Below are 18082 nucleotides of genomic sequence, written 5' to 3' on the forward strand. Positions count from 1 at the left end.
GATTCAAGACTAAATTATAATAATTTGGGCTTGGTGGTGGTGTCCAGTGTAAATTTCCCTCTGATTCCACATCCGCCCACAACTATAAATGTGTCCTTCTAGTAACGTGATCTGCAAAACAGTGAACTATTTATTTCAAAAGCTTTTGCAGAAAACATTAAAAAGTAACAGTTCCTATTTTCATAGTCATCAGTTTGCTCATGTTTTCTGTATGAGGCCTGACCCTTGGTGTACCAGAAATAAACTGCTTTTAGCAGGGGGATGTCCTTAGCTCTTGGTCATCTGGCATAACAGATAACATGATAATTTACCACTGGTGCACTAGTGGGTTCAGAATTTCAGCACTTCCAAAATGAAGCACTTTTTGCTTTGTTACTAGAGAGAAGTCAGGTATGCTCACAGTCGTGAAAAAACTAGATGGCATGTATGTCGTAAAGCGCATGTCCTTCTGCATGGGGGGAGAGTGGTGTCTGTGCTCTTGGACATTGTGATGTAAAGCACTTTTGCATGTACAAGAGGTCATTTGTTTCCAATTTTTCCTCCATGTTATCTTTATTTAAAATTAAAAAGAATTGTTTTCTTTTTCTAATTATTAAAAAGAAATGCACCCTAGAGAAAAATTAAAAACTGAAAAAAGTAAAACTATAGTTAAAAAATCCCACCATTTGCATTTACTTATGTGAATTTGCATTTTGTTGTATTTGCTTTATGAGAATGTGTTTACATAATTGAGATCATGCTGCATACAGAACTGCTTTTTCTTAAAAACAATCATTTTCTCATGTTACTCTGAGTTCTCTAACATCAGTCTTAATGAATGCATACTATTCTATTATGGGATGGGTGTTTTATAACCATTTTGGGACATTGAAGTTGCTCCCAGTATTTTGCTATCATAAATATTCTGCAATTCACATCTTTACACATAAAAAATTTTCAGTATTGCTATATTTGGTGAAGACTTTTAGGTTGCAAGTCAAAGGAAATCAGTTTGCCTTGGCTTGAGAAAAAAGAAAATGTATTAGTTTACATAGCGAAAAGCTAAGTGTGGATTAGCTTTGGGCACAGCTGGACACAGCAGCTAAATGATGTTTTCGGAACCTTTCTGTCTTCTGGGCCACTTCCTTCTGTGCTGGCTTCGCTCTTAGGCCTGTTCCTTTACATTCTTTCAGAAAGATGGCAGCTCTTTCCCAATCATTCTGGAAGTCCAATGATGGCTCATTCACATGACTGAGGTCCAGCACCTAAGCCTGAGCCAGTCACTGGAGCCAGGGCAAGGGAATGTTCTGGATGGCCAACAGGACAGCCCTGCTCCCTCTTGCACCTCCCCTGCTCTGTTCATCTGGCCCCTTTGCTGTTTCCTGAGCCCACCCAGCCTGCCCATCACTGATGACCACTGTTCCTGTCCCCTCTGCCTCCACACAGCTCCTCCCCGTCCCCATGGCTTGGTGCTCCCTCACTTCCTTCAGTCCCCGCTGACCACCCCTTCACTGTCTATTCGCTTTCCCTGACTTCACTGACTTATTGCTCCCTGATGTTGTGTTATATATTCATGTAGTATAATTTGTCACCTTCACAAGAACCACAAGGGGTGACACCATTTGTTGTTTACAGCTCTATCCCACCCTATAATATTGATAATATTAATCAAGTGAGTTAATGAACGAGTCTGCCAGGCCAGGTGTGTACCCATCTGTAGGGTCAGCCCACCCTAAGGACTAGAGATGGGTGAGGGAAGGATGTGATTTCTCAAAAGAAAAATAAGAAATTGGGCAGCCATCACCAGAGCAAGTGGACTAAATGCCGGACTGACCAAAACACTGATGATGTCCCTTACAATTTTGGATCACTTTCTAAAGCCAATCCCAGGAGTGAGAAATTCCAAAGTTATAAATGTTTGGGTTTCCTGATAAGGACTGCTTCCACTTTTAGCCCTATAAAAATTCTCCTTATAGCAGATAAAATAATAATTCTTAGACGCAGATCATCACATCATGCCCCTCCGCAACTTCAAACAGATAACCCTTCCGTGTACCATGACCAAAGACTCACCCTGGCACCCAGGCCCAAACTGGTCCAGTCTCAGCCTTACCTCTGACCGCGCCCCTATCCCGCTCCCCTTTCTGCACCAGGCCCTAACACACTGGCTTTCTCTTCTGCCCTGGAATTCACTCATCTTTATCTTGGGACCTTCATATTTTCTCTTCCTTCCTCCTGGAAGGCCCTTCTTGCTGCTTCCTACCCTTCCTTCAGGCCTTAGCACAAATGCCATCCCTCCAGAGGCCCAAGAGAACCAAGAGGGGCCCAAGAGGCCTTCCACTCCGACGATGCTTCTCTCCCAGCCTCTCTGGCAGACATGGGCATATTTTTTTTTCACAGCACTCATCACCCTTTTTATTTGTTTCCTTGTTTATTCTCTGTCTTCCCCCACTAGACTGTAAGCCCCATGAGGCCCTTTTCTGTCCATTGTTGTATCCCCAAAAGTCAAACTGGTACCTGGCAGATCAAAGACCCTCAAAAAATATTTGTTGGAAAAAAATTAACAAATTGCTCTCCAAGAGTGTTGTAGCAATTTGCAAATCAGCAGTAGGAATACTCAATTCATCTCTCACTGAGGCAATTTTTTTAGAATACAACTCGGTGAGATGGATCCTCACTGCTTGAGTCCTGGAGGAGAAGCAATGGCACTGTTTTCTAACAGACAACACTTCCCATCTGAACAGAGATCAAGCACTCTCTATTATAGCCAGGTATGTTATAACAAGGCCCCTGTAGAATTTCACTTTCCCATTAGTTTTTTTTTTTTTTAAGATGGGGTCTTGCTATGTTGCCCAGACTGGAGTGCAGTGGCAATTCACAGGCATGATCCCACTACTGACCAGCACAGAAGTTTTGACCCACTCTGTTTCCAACCTGGGCCAGTTCACCCCTCCTTAGGCAACCTGGTGGTACCATGCTCCCCAGTGGCCACCATATTGATGCCAAACAGTATAGATACCCCATCAGTATAGCTCACTATAGCCCCGAATTCCTGGGCTTAAGCAGTCATCCCACCTCAGCCTCTTCAGTAGCTGGGACCACAGACATGTGCCACCACACCTGGCCTCATCTAGTTTAAATATAGCCTGAGTGGGTTTTGTTGTTGTCGTTGCTGTTTGAGACAGGGTCTCACTCTGTTGCCTGGGGCAATCACAGCTCACTACAGCCTTGATCTCCTGGACTCAAGCAATCCTCCCACCTCAGCCTCCTGAGTAACTGGAACTACAGATGTGCACCAACATGACCAGCTAATTTTAGTTTTGTTAGAGACGGGGGTCTCACTATGTTGCCCAGGCTGGTCTCAAACTCCTGGGCTCAAGCAATTCTCCTGTCTCAGCCTCCCAAAGTGCTGGGATTATAGGCATGAGCCACCATACCCAGGCCTTATAGCCTGAGTCTTAATCCCCTTATGTAAGTAACAAAAAATATTCCTATTGCAACTGGGCTAAAGATAACTTTCTAAAAATGTTACATTGAATAACAATAAGTAAATAATCACCTTAAGTATATGAGATGTGGATGGGCATAATTTCTGAGTTATCTAATTATGTTTGTAGTTTGATTTATAAAATCTTTCTAATCTGTTCACTGTTAATGCTAGAGTGTGTGTATTTTTGTATATTTATTTCTTAAAGAACTTTACATTTTTAAAAAGTCTTGCAAAAAGAGTTGATCTAAAAGTATTTAATATAAAGAACAGCAAAGCACCCTTTTGTCAGAAAGAAATCCCTATGACATATCTCAGATTACACTAGTCAAATTTCCCTTTCTCTGAATTTCTGTTTGGATACAAAATAATAAACTTAATATCCTCATCTGTTTCAGATAAATGTTCAGCATTACCCAATATGGGGATCATAATGAATTCAGAAAAAAAATATTGCATTAAAAAAATAGCCAATTCAAAGTTTTTTTTAGTTTTAAAATAGCACCACTTGAGGGAGGGGATATATTTAAGTTCAAAGTCCCTAAGCAGGTGGTTTACTAAAGTTCAAGCAAACTAAAGGGTGACGGTTTGATTTTTATAACTTTCCTGTGATCTGGGATAGAATACAAAAAGAAAGTAAAAAAAAAAAGCAAATAATTGAAAGACAACACACCACACACACACACACAAAGACACACACACACACACACACACACACACACCCCTGCCAAAGCGTATCCTTGTTTTCTGCCAGTTGTGTCACCAATCAGCGACCTCAACCACAAAAGGCGTTTTCACGTCTATCTTGCCACTGTTGACGATCGAGCAGTTGGTGAGTGGACGGTCATGCCCATCAGTTGCTTGGAGCTCTATGGAGTGCACCACTGTCTGGTGAGAGAAAAGTAGACACATGGTTTAATTCTGACCAGCAGCTATAGCAATCCAAAGGTTAAACCAAAGCCAACTGCAAAAGCCCAAGTGGGAAGGAAATAAGGTTGGTTGGTTGGTTGGTTTTTTATGACTACTAAGACCATGCACGCTAACTGTGGAAAACTTAGAATATTTAGAAAATATATACATCACATAATAAAATTCACCCATGACCTTCTTACTCAGAGACCACACTGGTATATTTCCTCACTTCTTTTTAAATAAGCATTTTATATTCTAAAAAAGTAGATATTTTTGTAAACACCCAGCTCTAGTAAAAGGCATTTCCATTCACCTGGTATAAGCCAGCGTAACAGTTAACATGAAGTCTGAGTCAGTTTCAGCTCCATCCTGTAATAGGTCTTCACATGTATGGGCCAGAAAGCAGATTCAGAAATGGACCTAGTTCTAGGTTTGTCCATTTTAAAGGTGACCCAAGCCATTAACCTATAAGTTGAGCCCAATACTAATGTAACCCCAGCCCCCCACAGTGCTGTGAAGGCACCTTTCTCTACCCTGGAAGGCTTCACAAGCCCAACAGTACAGTATTTCACACTGAAGGAGGTTAGGACTGGGCAAGGAACAAGAAAGTAGGTTTTTGGTGGGTTTCCCAGACAGCATTGAGGCTACTAGCTCAGTTCCCAAACTTGTGTTAGATAGAATCAGAAAAACAGGTAGTTGTGAAGGAACTGCAGCGAGCAAGATTGGTTTATTTACATTTGGATGAGGGAGGTGGAATAAGTCACATGAAAACAAAATAAAATGAAACATGGAAGAGGGAAAGGGAGACAAGGATGGTCCAGGCCTGGGATGGACAGACTTTACAGTAACCAGTTTAGGAGCTGAGAGAGCTACTTCAGGCACCTGTAAGGCAGAAATATTGAGAAAGAAAGGGAATGAGGGTTTTAAGAAGTGTTCCTACGGGTTGTGAATTGGACTGCTTTGACATTCTTTGAGACCCAACAGTATAGATTCAAATTCTCTTCAATAATTTTTGGATGCGTGTCTCTGTGAATGTGACCTAGGTGTCTGAGCTGAACCAGATGGGATTCTGGGGTGGTTTTGTTTTGCTTTGTTTTCAACTATTTTATTTTTAATTCTGGTAAGAAATACATAACATAAAATGTGCCATCTTACTCATTTGTAAGTGCACAGTGCAGTGGTGTTGAGTATATTTACATTGTTGTGCAACCAATAGCCAGAATTTTTCATCTTGCAAAACTAAAACCTTATACCTATCAAATACAACATCCCATTTACCCCATCCCCAGCCCCTGGCAACTACCATTCTACTTTCTGTTTCTATCAATGTGACCACTTTAGATATTTTATATAAATGAAGTCATATAGTATTTGTCTTCCTATGACTGGTTTATTTCACTTAGCATAATGTCCTCAGAATGTCTTTCCTTTTGGAGACTGAATAATATTCCATTGTGTGTATATATGGGGTCCTGGTATATATTGGTTCCATTAAAAAGGGCTTTACATTTATATCAAGTAGTAAAATAAATCAACTTAGTCCTTAATTTCTCCTTGTCAAGTCCCTAGCTGCTGCACCAATGACCCTAAGAATTAAAATGCCATACCATATATAATTTATTCACCTTTGAAGAGGCCAGTCAGCTATATAATGGATCTCTAACAAGCATATTTTAAGATTAAAATAAATCACTGAAAGTACTCTCAATAAAAATATAAAGCTTTGAAAGGAAAAAAATGTATCAATTACCATCCCATCAATGACTTTTCCAAACACCACATGTTTGCCATCCAACCAGGTGGGCTTGGTCAAGGTGATAAAGAACTGAGAGCCATTGGTGTCAGGCCCAGCGTTGGCCATGCTGACCCACCCAATGCCATAGTGCTTCAGCTTGAAGTTCTCATCTGGAAATGTCTCACCATAGATGCTCACACCTGAGACAAAACAAGGAAGAAAGTCAACAGATGTCTTCCAAAAGTCAGCTCTTCAAAGGGAAACATAAGGCCTTAGAGGAATCAATTACTAGAACCCTATAGGAGGTAGGGATGGGGAAGACATGTTCAAACATAAGCAGACGTGAAGGAGGGAATAAAATTAACTCCTTAAGGGAACAGAGCACTAGGGCCTAAAATGAACAAAGAAAGCCTTAAATATGGCACAGGATAGTGGGATACTCTCTGGCCTCATACCAAGGGCCAACCTTGATCAAGCAGGTCCATGACTTCGCTCTGAAGTGAGAAGGAACTGAAGGGCAGGAAAACATCCTAAAGCCAGATGAAAAGGTGTGTGAGCCATCCTAGTGGCTGTGTACCTGTTTCCTGAGGCTCAAAGCTCAGGACAGTCCTGTGACTTATCCAGGATTGGGTGTTACTCAGCACCCAACCAGGATGCACCAAGCATTCAATATACACCCACACCGAATTCTCATAACAACCCTGAAGAGTAGGTATTCTCTGTCCTATTTTACAATGGGCAACAGAGGTTACAAAACTTGAAAATAGCAGAGCAGAATTTGAACATATGACTTTCTGATTCTAAAGCTGGTGCTTTTTCTTGCCTCAGCACCAAGAACAATAGCAGCTGATCTGGAAGTTGTTGGTCACAGCAACTTCAGGACCCATCAGGACACAGAGGATGATGGCAATTGGGAGCACCCAGTGGTCAACCTTGAACAGGAGAACCAAAGCAAGGCAGGAAGTCTGGAGTTCTAGCAAAGCGGCAGGCAGAGTGGAAGACCTTTCTCCACAGACCATGAGAAGGATCTGACCATCCTCCAATACATCAAGGGTCTACCAGGCCCACCTCCCCTTCTGTAGGGCCCCTTATCTATCAGTTGCCAACTTCAAAATTCTGATTCAGTTAGAAAACCCAGAAGTAGGCTGGGTGCAGTGGCTCACGCCTGTAATCCCAGCACTTTGGGAAGCTGAGGCAGGCAGATCACAAGGCCAGGAGATTGAGACCATCCTGGCTAACACGGTGAAACCCTATCTCTACTAAAAATACAAAAAATCAGCCGGGCATGGTGGCGGGCGCCTGTAATCCGAGCTACTTGGGAGTCTGAGGCAGGAGAATCACTTGAACCTGGGAGGCAGAGGTTATAGTGAGCCAAGATCATGCCATTGCACTCCAGCCTGGGTGACAGAGTGAGACTGTGTCTCAAAAGAAAAAAAAAGCCCAGAAGTGGATATCAAAGCCAAGTAATTTATAACTGGTTGGTCAGTGACACTTGAAGTGGCCTTTAGGAGAGTGCTCCTACAGAAGGGTCTATGCTATATTTAAATTGCCCAAAACATTGTCTGTCCAAAATTCAGAGAATTTTAACGCAAGATGCACACTGGGCAGGGAAGGTAGTGAGAAAAAAAGGTAGCAGAAAAGAGGACAGAGTGAAGCTCAGTCACCATTCCTGCCGGCACCATTCCTATGGCAGGAAGGTGGGATGCCAGCACCGAGGGCACGGGCACCAGCGCTGCAGGGTTTTCCAATGAGATCCATGAGCATCCTCAGCAAATCCCATTGCCTGGGGTAACCTAAATGCCTTCCTCCACTCCAGTCTACATCCCCATACCCCTCAGCATTTTTGCAAGAACTAGAAGTCATCTTCACAAAGTGCCTGGCAAATCAAAGCACTTAATAGTAGCCATTTTTTGTTATGAACAAACCATTGCAATAAACATAAAATTAGAAATAGTGCTTGAAAATGGCCTGTTGCTTTAAAAATGGACAACAAATATCCACCGAAACCAGTATTTGTTGAATTAAAAATCTTAAATCTAAAGTAAATGTAAATTCTTTGGAGTTACATATATGGTGTATGTTCAAGAAAAGAACTAAACTTTTAAGAGAAAACAGTGTATGGAGCTGGATAGCTATAATCCTGAATGAGAAACAATAAGCTGAAGGAGATTTGAAACTCTCTAAATTTAACTATCTGTACTTTATTGAACTCCAACTTTGTTTATAAGAGTTTGTTTCTATTACAATTTTGACAACTCAGCTATTGCTTTAACTTTAAAAAAGTATAGGTTCCCAGCTTTGTCCAAAGGACAGCAAATAGTAAGCTTGGGTCCTGACAAAACCACCACCCTGTAAACTCAGACACTGGATTCAGTCCTCCTGTTCCCAAGTTTCCCAAGTAGAACTTACTTTCTCTAACCCAACATTTTAGAAAAGAAAAATGAAAAGACATAGCCAGGAGTGTGAGTCACTTTTTTGCAGGTTAAATCTTAAAAGTTCTCTTGGACTTGTTTTTCACTGTTTTGTCAATATGATGAAAGATTTTGAAAGAAGGAGGAAAGTGCGCTGTGACCCTGCTGCTAACTCTAGTCTCAACCTCCTGGCATGAGGCCCGTCTTCCTCCTGCAACGCCCACCTCTGCCGCGCGCTGCCATCCCAGGGGAACGCAGCTTCATGTTCCACACCTTTTCCTTCCTACGAAAGATATTTTTCTGTATGGCTACTGACTAGTAGTCTGGTATTTTAATAACTGCAAAATGAATACATCTCAATTACGGAAAGACAATAAACACCAAAACAATCCTGCTTAAAATGAGGACGCCTCCCTCATACCTGTCGAGATGCTGCTAGATGAGTCCCCAAAACTCCATCCTTCTCAAAGAGGTACAGTCGTCTTTACAACTGTGTTCCTTAGCTCTGGATTTCAACAGACTGGGTTCATATACTGGCTTAACCTTAGATTTCGGTTTGGTAAATGGGAAAGGAAAAATGCAAAGACGTTACCCCCAGTGCCATCTCCAGCGGTGATGTCACCTCCTTGAATCATGAAATCCTTGATGACACGATGAAACCTGCTTCCTTTATATCCATATCCTTTCTAAAGAGATTATTTCAGTTGAATAACAAGTAACAGAGGCCATACTGAAAGATAAACTCAGTGTTGATCTAGAAAGGACAAACTGAGAAAATTAAACAAAATGCCTACAGAACTTGATTACATCCCAGCTGTGGTTTACTGAGAGAAATTTATCATTAGCTGACCAAAAAATAAATATGTTATGGAAGTAGAGTATTAATGTGAATAAGTTAAAAGAGAGCAAACCATATTTTCACTTGATGTGATTTTCTCCCAATTTCCAGAAGCCTAAGGGCACTGAGTGCCCAAATAATACATATTTTATTGGAAAATAAAGTCAAATGTGGTAAGGTTCATCTGACATACTAATTTAATACTTATTTTCTCAGATGACATCTTTATATTTGGCTTAAAAGAAAGAAGACCCAATTTAAAGGAAATAAAATTGAGACATACCTCTCCTGTTGCTAGAGCAACAAAATTTTCCACTGTCTTGGGCACAACTTTTCCAAAGAGGCCAATAACAATTCTGCCAACATCTTTGTCTCCAATCCTCACATCAAAGAAGACCTGTGTGCAGTTGAAAGGCAAAGTGGAAGGTTATAAGGTGGAAAAGCACAAATACAAGGTAAGTCAAAATTAAAATCTGAGAATTGACCCACATACAAAAGCCCTGCCCATCAGTATTTTGTAAAGGAGCATGACATCAATTAAAGGTACTTTAAAATTATTGTGTGGGTGCATTTCACTCACAAATATTCTTTCAAGAAACATTTATTAAGCACCACCCATGGGCCAGGCACTGTACCAGGTATTGAGTTTAAAGGCTGACTCAACTCTGTCAGTGTTGGCCAATGAAGTCTTCAATAATTCTTCTCTTCCCATACCCCAGACAAACGCTGCTGCTACTTCCCATTTCCTGGCTTTATGGATGAAGAGTAGAATGGAAAATGTTGCTCTCTTAGAAAGTAATGCTCTCTAATCTTGGCAGGACAAAAAAAAAAAAAGTTGTGAGGAAACAGGCTAACCATCAAAATTTATTTTTTTTAATTTCAAACAGTCCTAAATTTGCAATGAGTTCTCAATAGATGTCTGCCATCCAGGAGATGGCAAAAATGATGAAAAACAGCAGTCCTTCAAAAGGCCTGCCACTCATGTCCAAGCACAGTAAAGCACCAGGTCCCCAGCTTTCCAAAGGACAGCAAACATTAAGCGTGGGTCATCACGCTGACAAAGCCGTCACCCTGTAAACTCATACACTGAATTCAGTCCTCTTGTTCCCAAGTTACCCAAGTAGAATTTGCTTTTCCTAACCCAACATTTTACAACAGGAAAAAGAAGACACATAGCCAGGAGTGAGTGTGAATCCACCTTTTGCAGGTAAAACCATAAAAGTTCTCTTGGACTTGTTTTTAACTGTCTCATCTGAAACAAAATTATATGCATTTTGCTTCACAAATCACTGTGTTAAGATGATTCTGAAATAGAACGCTTGAAAAGGCCACAGAGTCAAAGGGCATTCTATTAGCGCGTTTAGATTATATGAACCAATTTACTGTTTGAATGGGTAAAAAAGACATTCAAGAGATGGCTTTAAAAAATATAAGAACGGTTGTCAAAGAAAAAAGATGTCTTACAGTTTAGAAAAATCAGTAAGTAAAGACTGTCAAGCTTCAGTTCAAGTCAAGAGCTTCTGCCAATACATCAGTACGCCTGTCACAGGGTGATGTGATATTTAGTGTTCCATGTGGCATTTTACAATTTTTACATGGCCAAAGCAGCAAAACTTTTATTATTATTTATATAGAAGAGCTTTATAGAATGCATGAAAGGCCCTGCCCTTGAGATGGGGCAGTGTATTAAAGGAGTGCAGTTCAGCATGGCTTGGGATAGGAAGGTGCTTCAACACACCCATGGGCCTGGTCAGTGCAAAGCCGGCTTACGAGAGAAGCAGTTTCTCCAAAGGGATTTGCAAGCCAAGGTGTAAATTCAATAACCAGCAATAACGAAGCAGCACCAGGAAGCCAGAGATGAAACCTTAAAGAAACATCATACGAGACACTAGAAGAGCCTTCCAGACTTTTAAAATAAAGAAGAGAAAACAAAGCCTGTGAATGTTTAGGAAGGGAATAAGATCTGGGAGAGCAGCATGAGCAGATGAAGAAAAAGTACCTGTCACCCAACGTAACTCTTCAGCAAAAATCACATATTTTTACACACAGCCTAGCACACATATTATTATAATTTTTTTCCCCAAATTGAAATATCCTTCAGCTTCATGAGTGAGCATAAGAACACACAGCAGGTTTTGCCAACTCTACTGGAAAGGATAAAATCCAATTTCATTTTGTCAACAAGTATTTATGCAAGGTTATGTAAAAGGCAATGTGAGGGCACAAACTGTATAAGAGAGGCCCTGTCCTAAGGCAGTTTAAAATAAAGAGATAGGATAGGCAAACCCATAACCACAGTACAGGGCAGTGTGTGACAAATGCCCCCCAAACACTGTATGCCCAGGCCTGCAGGAACGGTGAGGCTAAGGAGGAAGGCTTGAAGGGAGGCAGGCCTGGGAGGAGGGGAGCCATCTCCCCAAACAAGGATGGGGGTGAGCCTTGCCTGGCAGACTTCTTTCTGGAACCAATGCACCTAGGCAGGAAATGTGACCTGTGTGCAGAGAAGCAAAGCTGCCCTTCTGACCACAACTAGGGGTTAGAGTGGGTGGGGGGCCAGGAAAGAAGCTGCCCACCAGTTCCAGAAGGCAGAGGAGAGATGCTGGCGTAAGCATGAGTTTTGTTAGGCAAAAGAGAGAAGACAAAGAATAGGGTCAAGCGAGGCTCTGGGAATGTTACTCAAACGGAGAGAAAGAGAATCTGGAGGCTCTTGTACCAGTTCAAGAATAAGGTCATAATGGCCTGCACTGGGGTGGTGGCGGAAGGAATGTACGAGGGAGACAGAAAAGGCATTTATTTATTTACTTATTTACTGAGACAGAATCTCATTCTGTCGTCTAGGCTGGAGTGCAGTGGCACAATCTCGGCTCACTGCAACCCCTGCCTCCCAGGTTCAAGTGACTCTTGTGCCTCAGCCTCCAGAGTAGCTGGGATTACAGGTGTGTACCACCACACCTGGCTAATTTTTGTATTTTTACTAGAGACGGGGTTTCGCCATATTGGCCAGGCTGGTCTCGAACTCCTGACCGTAAGTGATCCGCCCATCTTGGCCTCCCAAAGTGCTGGGATTACAGGCATGAGCCACAGCGCCCAGCCAGGAGAGGCGTTTAAACAAAGGGGCAGACACTGGAGGAGGAGCAGGAAGAAAGAGGGAAGGAAGCAAACATGACTTAGTGGTGGTCTCAGTGTGGGTAACCCACATCATCTTATATAATTCATCCTCACCACACCAGGAAAGGTGGGACAGGAACTATTATCACTAATTTACAAATGAGAAAAGTGGGAATGAGGGAGGTTAAGTGATTTACCAAGGTTTCCCTACTATGAGTGTGAGAGCCAGAATTTCAAGGCTGCCTCTAGCTAAACTGGTTTATTGTTAATAGGGCTCTCCGGGTCTAGCCAGGGAAACCCTAAGGAGTAGAAACAGTGTTTTTAGTTCCCCAGTGGCCAGCTAAAGGTCAGCAGGAGGAGGCAGTCAAGAAATGTTAAAAGATTCAATGTCAAATGATACTCAAGGAGGACCTGGGCACACACATTCCTAGACAGGAGGTGAGACAGCTGCCAGCAAACACTCTCACTCTAAACCCTCTCACCACTGGATTCATCTCTGATGTTGCTGAGTGCCTCTGGGAACAAAACCCAGCTCTGGGCCAGGGGTGGGGTGGGGCTACAACGCTCCTACCCTCAAGGAGCTTCAGTCCAACAGAAAACACATATATGAATGCTATAATATAATGAGAAGTCAGATTTTATAAGACAAGTACAGATAAGGTGTCATGGTAAGGGGTGTGATTATCTGTGGAGATCAGTGTGGGCTTCCTGGGAAAGGTGATATTGGATTCCATGCTAGACTTTGGGGGTGAGCACCTCAGTCACTTGTTTTTTCCCTCAAGGCTGCCCTTGAAAGTCATTTGAAAATTACTCGGCATTGGAGATGGGAGGAGGTAGAGGAAGAGGGAGGAGGCACTTACACAGCCTGACCCAAACCCCTGTGGAATTAATCCTGATTCCATTTCCAAAGTAACTAGGGAACACACCCAGTACATGAGCTGTGATGTGGAAGAAACTGTTCTCAAATGCAGCTCCACCACTCAATGGCCATGGAAACTTCAGCAAGTTAATTAAACTCTGAACTCCCTTTCTTCATCTGTAAAATAAATGATGATTCCTTTCAGGTCTGCTCTGTCACAGTAGGATTAAGAAGATAAACACAAATAACGCTAACAAGTGACTTCTGAAATCAGGGACTATGGACTATGTGCTTTACCTGCTGCTATGGTTTGGATATTTGATCCTAATGTTGGAGGTGGGGCCTAATGCGAGGTGTTTGAGTCATGGGTGTAGATCCCTCATGAATGGCTTGGTGCCATCTCAGTAGTGAATGGGTTCTCACTTTGTTAGTTCCCATGAGAACTGGTTTTAAAAGGAAGCTGGCACCACCCCCTTCAGCTTCCTCTCTCTCCACGTGATCTGCACATGCCTGCTCCCTATCACCTTCCGCCGTGAGTGGAAGCAGCCTGAGGCTGTCACCAGATGCCCAGTCTTGAATCTTACAGCTCATAGCAGAACCGTGAGCGAAATAAAACTTTTTTCTTCATAAATTGCCCAGCCTCAAATATTCTTTTATAGCAACATAAATGGACTAAGACATCTGCTTTACCACATCTAATGTGCAAAGCCCTCCCAGGTAGGGATGATTTCTATCTCCATTTGACAGAGGAGGAAACTGAGCTGTGGACATTAGATAACTTGTCTAAGGCCATCTAGCCACAGCCTCCTGGCCACTACATGCTAATGTGCTTGCAAGCGGTAATATGTGTGCAGCTGGAAGGATGGTGGCATTATTTCATACACTCCCGATGCCGGATCCTGCACAGATCCCATGGCATTGGTTCAAAAACATAGGTCAGCAAATGTAATTCTGTGGATTTGGAGCCCAATGAGCCAGAGCCCCCACCTGAGCCTCTATGGCTGGGGCAGGAAGCTGCCAGGCTGGCCCAGCAGCAGGATCTGTGGACGAAGTTAGTGCCACTAATGGGCCATGTGGGCAGAATAGCACCTCACACCTCTCTTATTTACAGATTCCTATTTTTAAATGAAATCAGAGGTAAACAAAAACACTGCTGGGGAAAACAATACACTAGAGCAATGGCCAATTAATGTACTTGTCTGCACTCAGAGAAATTATTTTTAACGTCATTTTCCAATAGATTTAGTTGTCTTTACAAGTTCATGAAAAAGTAATTTAACAGAGCAGAATCTGTTTAAGACGCACCTACACAATTAGCTTTTAGAAAAACTTAATGACAAATTTGGTAGGGGGAAAAAAAGACATGTTAAGTAACAATTCTGAGAGTAAGGTACATGCAAACTCTCCCTCAGTGACAGTGTCACAGACAAGGGTTTAGGATGCTCAAACCCTTCCCCTCCTGCAGCCACCAGCTTCCTCCTCTCTTGGCTCCATCTTCCAGTGGTTCCCCGCCCACACTGCCTGCACATCAGAATCACCAAAAGCTTCTAAAAGATAGGATACTGAGCCCCACCCATACAGATTGTGATTGACTTGCTCTGGGGTGGGTCACTGCATCAGTAAGTTTAAGAAGTTTCCCAGGTGAAACCTGTTCCCAAATATTGCAGGGGATGTACTTACACTAAAAACATTTATTCATTGTTAATCTGACATTCACATCTAACTGGGCATCCTGTATTTTATTTGGCAATCCTATTCCCTCTCCCTCACCCCCTTTCTAAACCGTCAGCAACTCCTGTTAGTTATAGCTCCAAAATCTATTTCAAGTCCTTCCCTTGCTCCCCATTTCAATGATTACCACCCTAATCCAAGCCACCATCTGGACTCTGGCACGGTGCCCTGAATGACCTCCCATTTCACTCTTCACTGAGTGAACACATAAATTTCTCGAGTATATATTGAGATCATGCCATTCTTATGCTTAAAACCCTTCAGTGGCTCTGACTGCAGAATAACACTTCAAATTTTAAGAATTGCCTCAATGCCCGCACGCCTACCTGCAGCTTCTAAGGCCCTGTGTGATCCCGCTGCTGCTCACCCCTCCAACCTCATCTCAAGTCACCTCTCATTCTGTGCTGAAGCCATTCCGTCCTCTCCACATCCTCTGAATGCAGGGAGGGCTTTCCTGTTTGAGGACCTATGCATATGCAGTTTCCTTTGCCTCCTTAGTCTTCCCTGCGCTGGTTTTTCTCATTTTTCAGCTATTTTTAAATGTCACCCAAAGTATATTAAAGTTTATTTCCTCCAACATTTCATAATTGTGCGAATTTTATGTTTATGGCTTTATCCCAAGAGACCCCGTTCAGCTCTGTGGCCTTACACAAACCATTTCCCAAAGTTAGACATGCCTACAAGATCAAGAGGCTGGGAGTAAGATCAGAGCTTCTCGAAACCATCAGGCTGTTCATCAGCCCCGCCCACAACGTGGCACGGCCTTTCTGCGACATCAGATGCTGAGCTGGACCTCCTCCTCCCCACCCCCTAGTCCTCCCCGTCCTCAGGTGGCGTCTGCGGTCGAGGATGTAAGCATTCTACTCGTTGATTAGTATCGTTTCCATTGACAAACCCCAGACTGATGAAGACCACTTTCAGCTGCAGCCCGCCCCCTCCAGCTTCAGCTTCGAAGACACTATTGCCAGTGGGTTTTCTAGAAGTGGTGATCATGGGCACCAAATTATCCCCTCCCTCTCCCTGCATTCTCCCATTATCGTCTACCCTTGGTTAAATACGCTGAAAAAAGAACTGAAGCGGAGTTAAGTACGAGGAAGCCTTAAAGACGCACTTTCTGGCAGCCCCCCGCCCCCTTTCCCCGCAGTGGAGGCTGCCCCAGGTCTACAGGTGCCGCCTTCGCCCGGCCTCGCGTAGCCCACAGCAGGGGCCGCCCGCCCGCCGAAGTTGAAGGCGCACCTCCCCTTCCCGGGAGAGGACGACGGTTCCCCAAAAGAGGCGGAGGGTAGTCTCTCATCTGAACCAGGCGCTTTAATGCCTGCCTGAAGCCACCGCGGCCAGCGTGGAGACCACGCAGCGGGCGGGCGGCTGCAAGCCCTGGGCTCCGAGCGCCTCTCCTGTGCGGGTCCCGCCCCCCTCCCCGCATTCCTCTCGTTCTGCTCCCGAGCCCAGGCCACGCTGAAGGAAGTACTTGGGCAGTCTCTTTCCTGGAGAACGGGCCCGCCGGTTCCGGAAGCCTCTCCTACCCCCAGGCTGGTCCCCTCGGACTACCGACCCGGGACAAGAAGTCCAAGCAGACTGCGGCGGAGGTAGGCTGGCCTCAGCCCAGCTCCCCCAGGGTCTCCCCCGGAGCGCCGGCCTCCCAGCACGCGAGCAGCCCCCTCCCACCCAATCCCGCGGCCGCCTCCAGTCCCCCTGCGCCCGGGAAGCCTCCACCTCGCCCGCCCTGACATCGAGGTCCCAGTATCCAAAGCGCCCCCAGGGCCCCACCCGCAACAGGGGAAGTTGCTGCCCGCCGCTCTCGGTCACCTTGGCCGTCACCGAGGGGCCTCGCTTGCGGAAGCCCTCGGCCCCCGAAGAAAACACAAGTGCGCCGAGCCCCACGCAAAGCACGAGAGGTAGCAGCAGCCGAGGACCCGGGCCCATGGTGAGCGGTGGCAGCGGCGCTACCGGCACGGGCGCTACCGGCACGGGCGCGACACAGGCTCTGGGACAGCTGACGGGACTCCCGGCCGGCTGCGCCTGCGCGCTCCCGGTTGCGGGGGATGGGGATCGGGCAGTCCGGGAAGGGCGGGGACCCGGGGCGCGTTCCTCCCAAGTTCAGACTCGCGACCCGAACTTGGGATTCGGAGGAGCGCGCCCACAGGGCGCAGCCAGGGCTCGACCGCCGCGCCTTAGGCGGGTGCGGAGGGCGCCAGGGACGGGAGGGAGCCCGGGTTGCCCAGGCGCGGAGCCGGGCGCAGCGGGCTAGGCTGGGAGCACCTCCAGGAATTTACCGCGTAGGCGCGGATTAAACTTGGACGGGAAGACCAGGACTCTCGGGCTTCCGCGTCCGCCCGGCCGCTAGCGCTCCGCGGGACTGGGAACTCTGCGGCCGGTCCCGGTGTGATTGCTGCCGCCTTGGGAGCAGCTTCCGCCGCGGCCGCCGAGTTCCAATGGCCCATTGGAACCTTTTGCTAGGTTTTGGACGCTTAGCAGAACTTTGACACCGCTGGAGGCGTGGAGCCCTGTTGCACTCGAATAATGGCCTTTCTTTGAGATGATTCACGTCTAGGGAACACTGGAAAATGCTGGATTCACAGTGCCCCTTTGCCTTCGAAAAACTTTTACATTGGCTTTAAGTACTTTATTTGGAGGATGATTCTGTGATCTTATCTACACTGTTCACAAGGCAGCACTTACACGGGCCCAGAACCATGGTCATGTAGGATTCTTTCCTGGGGAAACAAAGTAAATAAACTGACTTTTAGGTGTATCTGTAGGATGGAATTTTTACAAACTTAAGAATTATGTTTAGGAAGATTAATGACTGGGGAAGTAAGTTCTTATTATATTTTTAAATGGAAAATTCGGGTTGCAAAACCACAAAGAAATTCTGATCTCAACCGTGAAAATAAATATATCAAGGCACTTAAATATTGAAAGAGATGTACCACAACGTTTACAGTAGCTATAGATAGAATTGATAGCTATTGATAGACTTATGGATTTTTGAGGGTTTAAAAAAATTTTTTTACAGTTTTCT

The 18082-nt window shown here is 44.6% G+C and overlaps 1 protein-coding gene across 1 annotated transcript; it reads right to left on the reverse strand.

Moving 5' to 3' along the window:
• Positions 1-3708: 3708 nt before the first annotated feature.
• On the reverse strand, positions 3709-17331 carry PPIC (peptidylprolyl isomerase C). The gene is made up of 5 exons (XM_003826694.5): positions 16867-17331; positions 9646-9759; positions 9117-9210; positions 6129-6313; positions 3709-4354 (listed from the first exon to the last, which is right to left on the reverse strand). Exons 1-5 carry the CDS (start codon positions 16981-16983, stop codon positions 4226-4228), a joined length of 639 nt encoding a protein of 212 aa, XP_003826742.1. The 5' UTR covers positions 16984-17331; the 3' UTR covers positions 3709-4225.
• Positions 17332-18082: the final 751 nt, after the last annotated feature.

Source organism: Pan paniscus, chromosome 4 (genome assembly GCF_029289425.2).
Source record: "Pan paniscus chromosome 4, NHGRI_mPanPan1-v2.0_pri, whole genome shotgun sequence".
Lineage (NCBI taxonomy): Eukaryota > Metazoa > Chordata > Mammalia > Primates > Hominidae > Pan > Pan paniscus.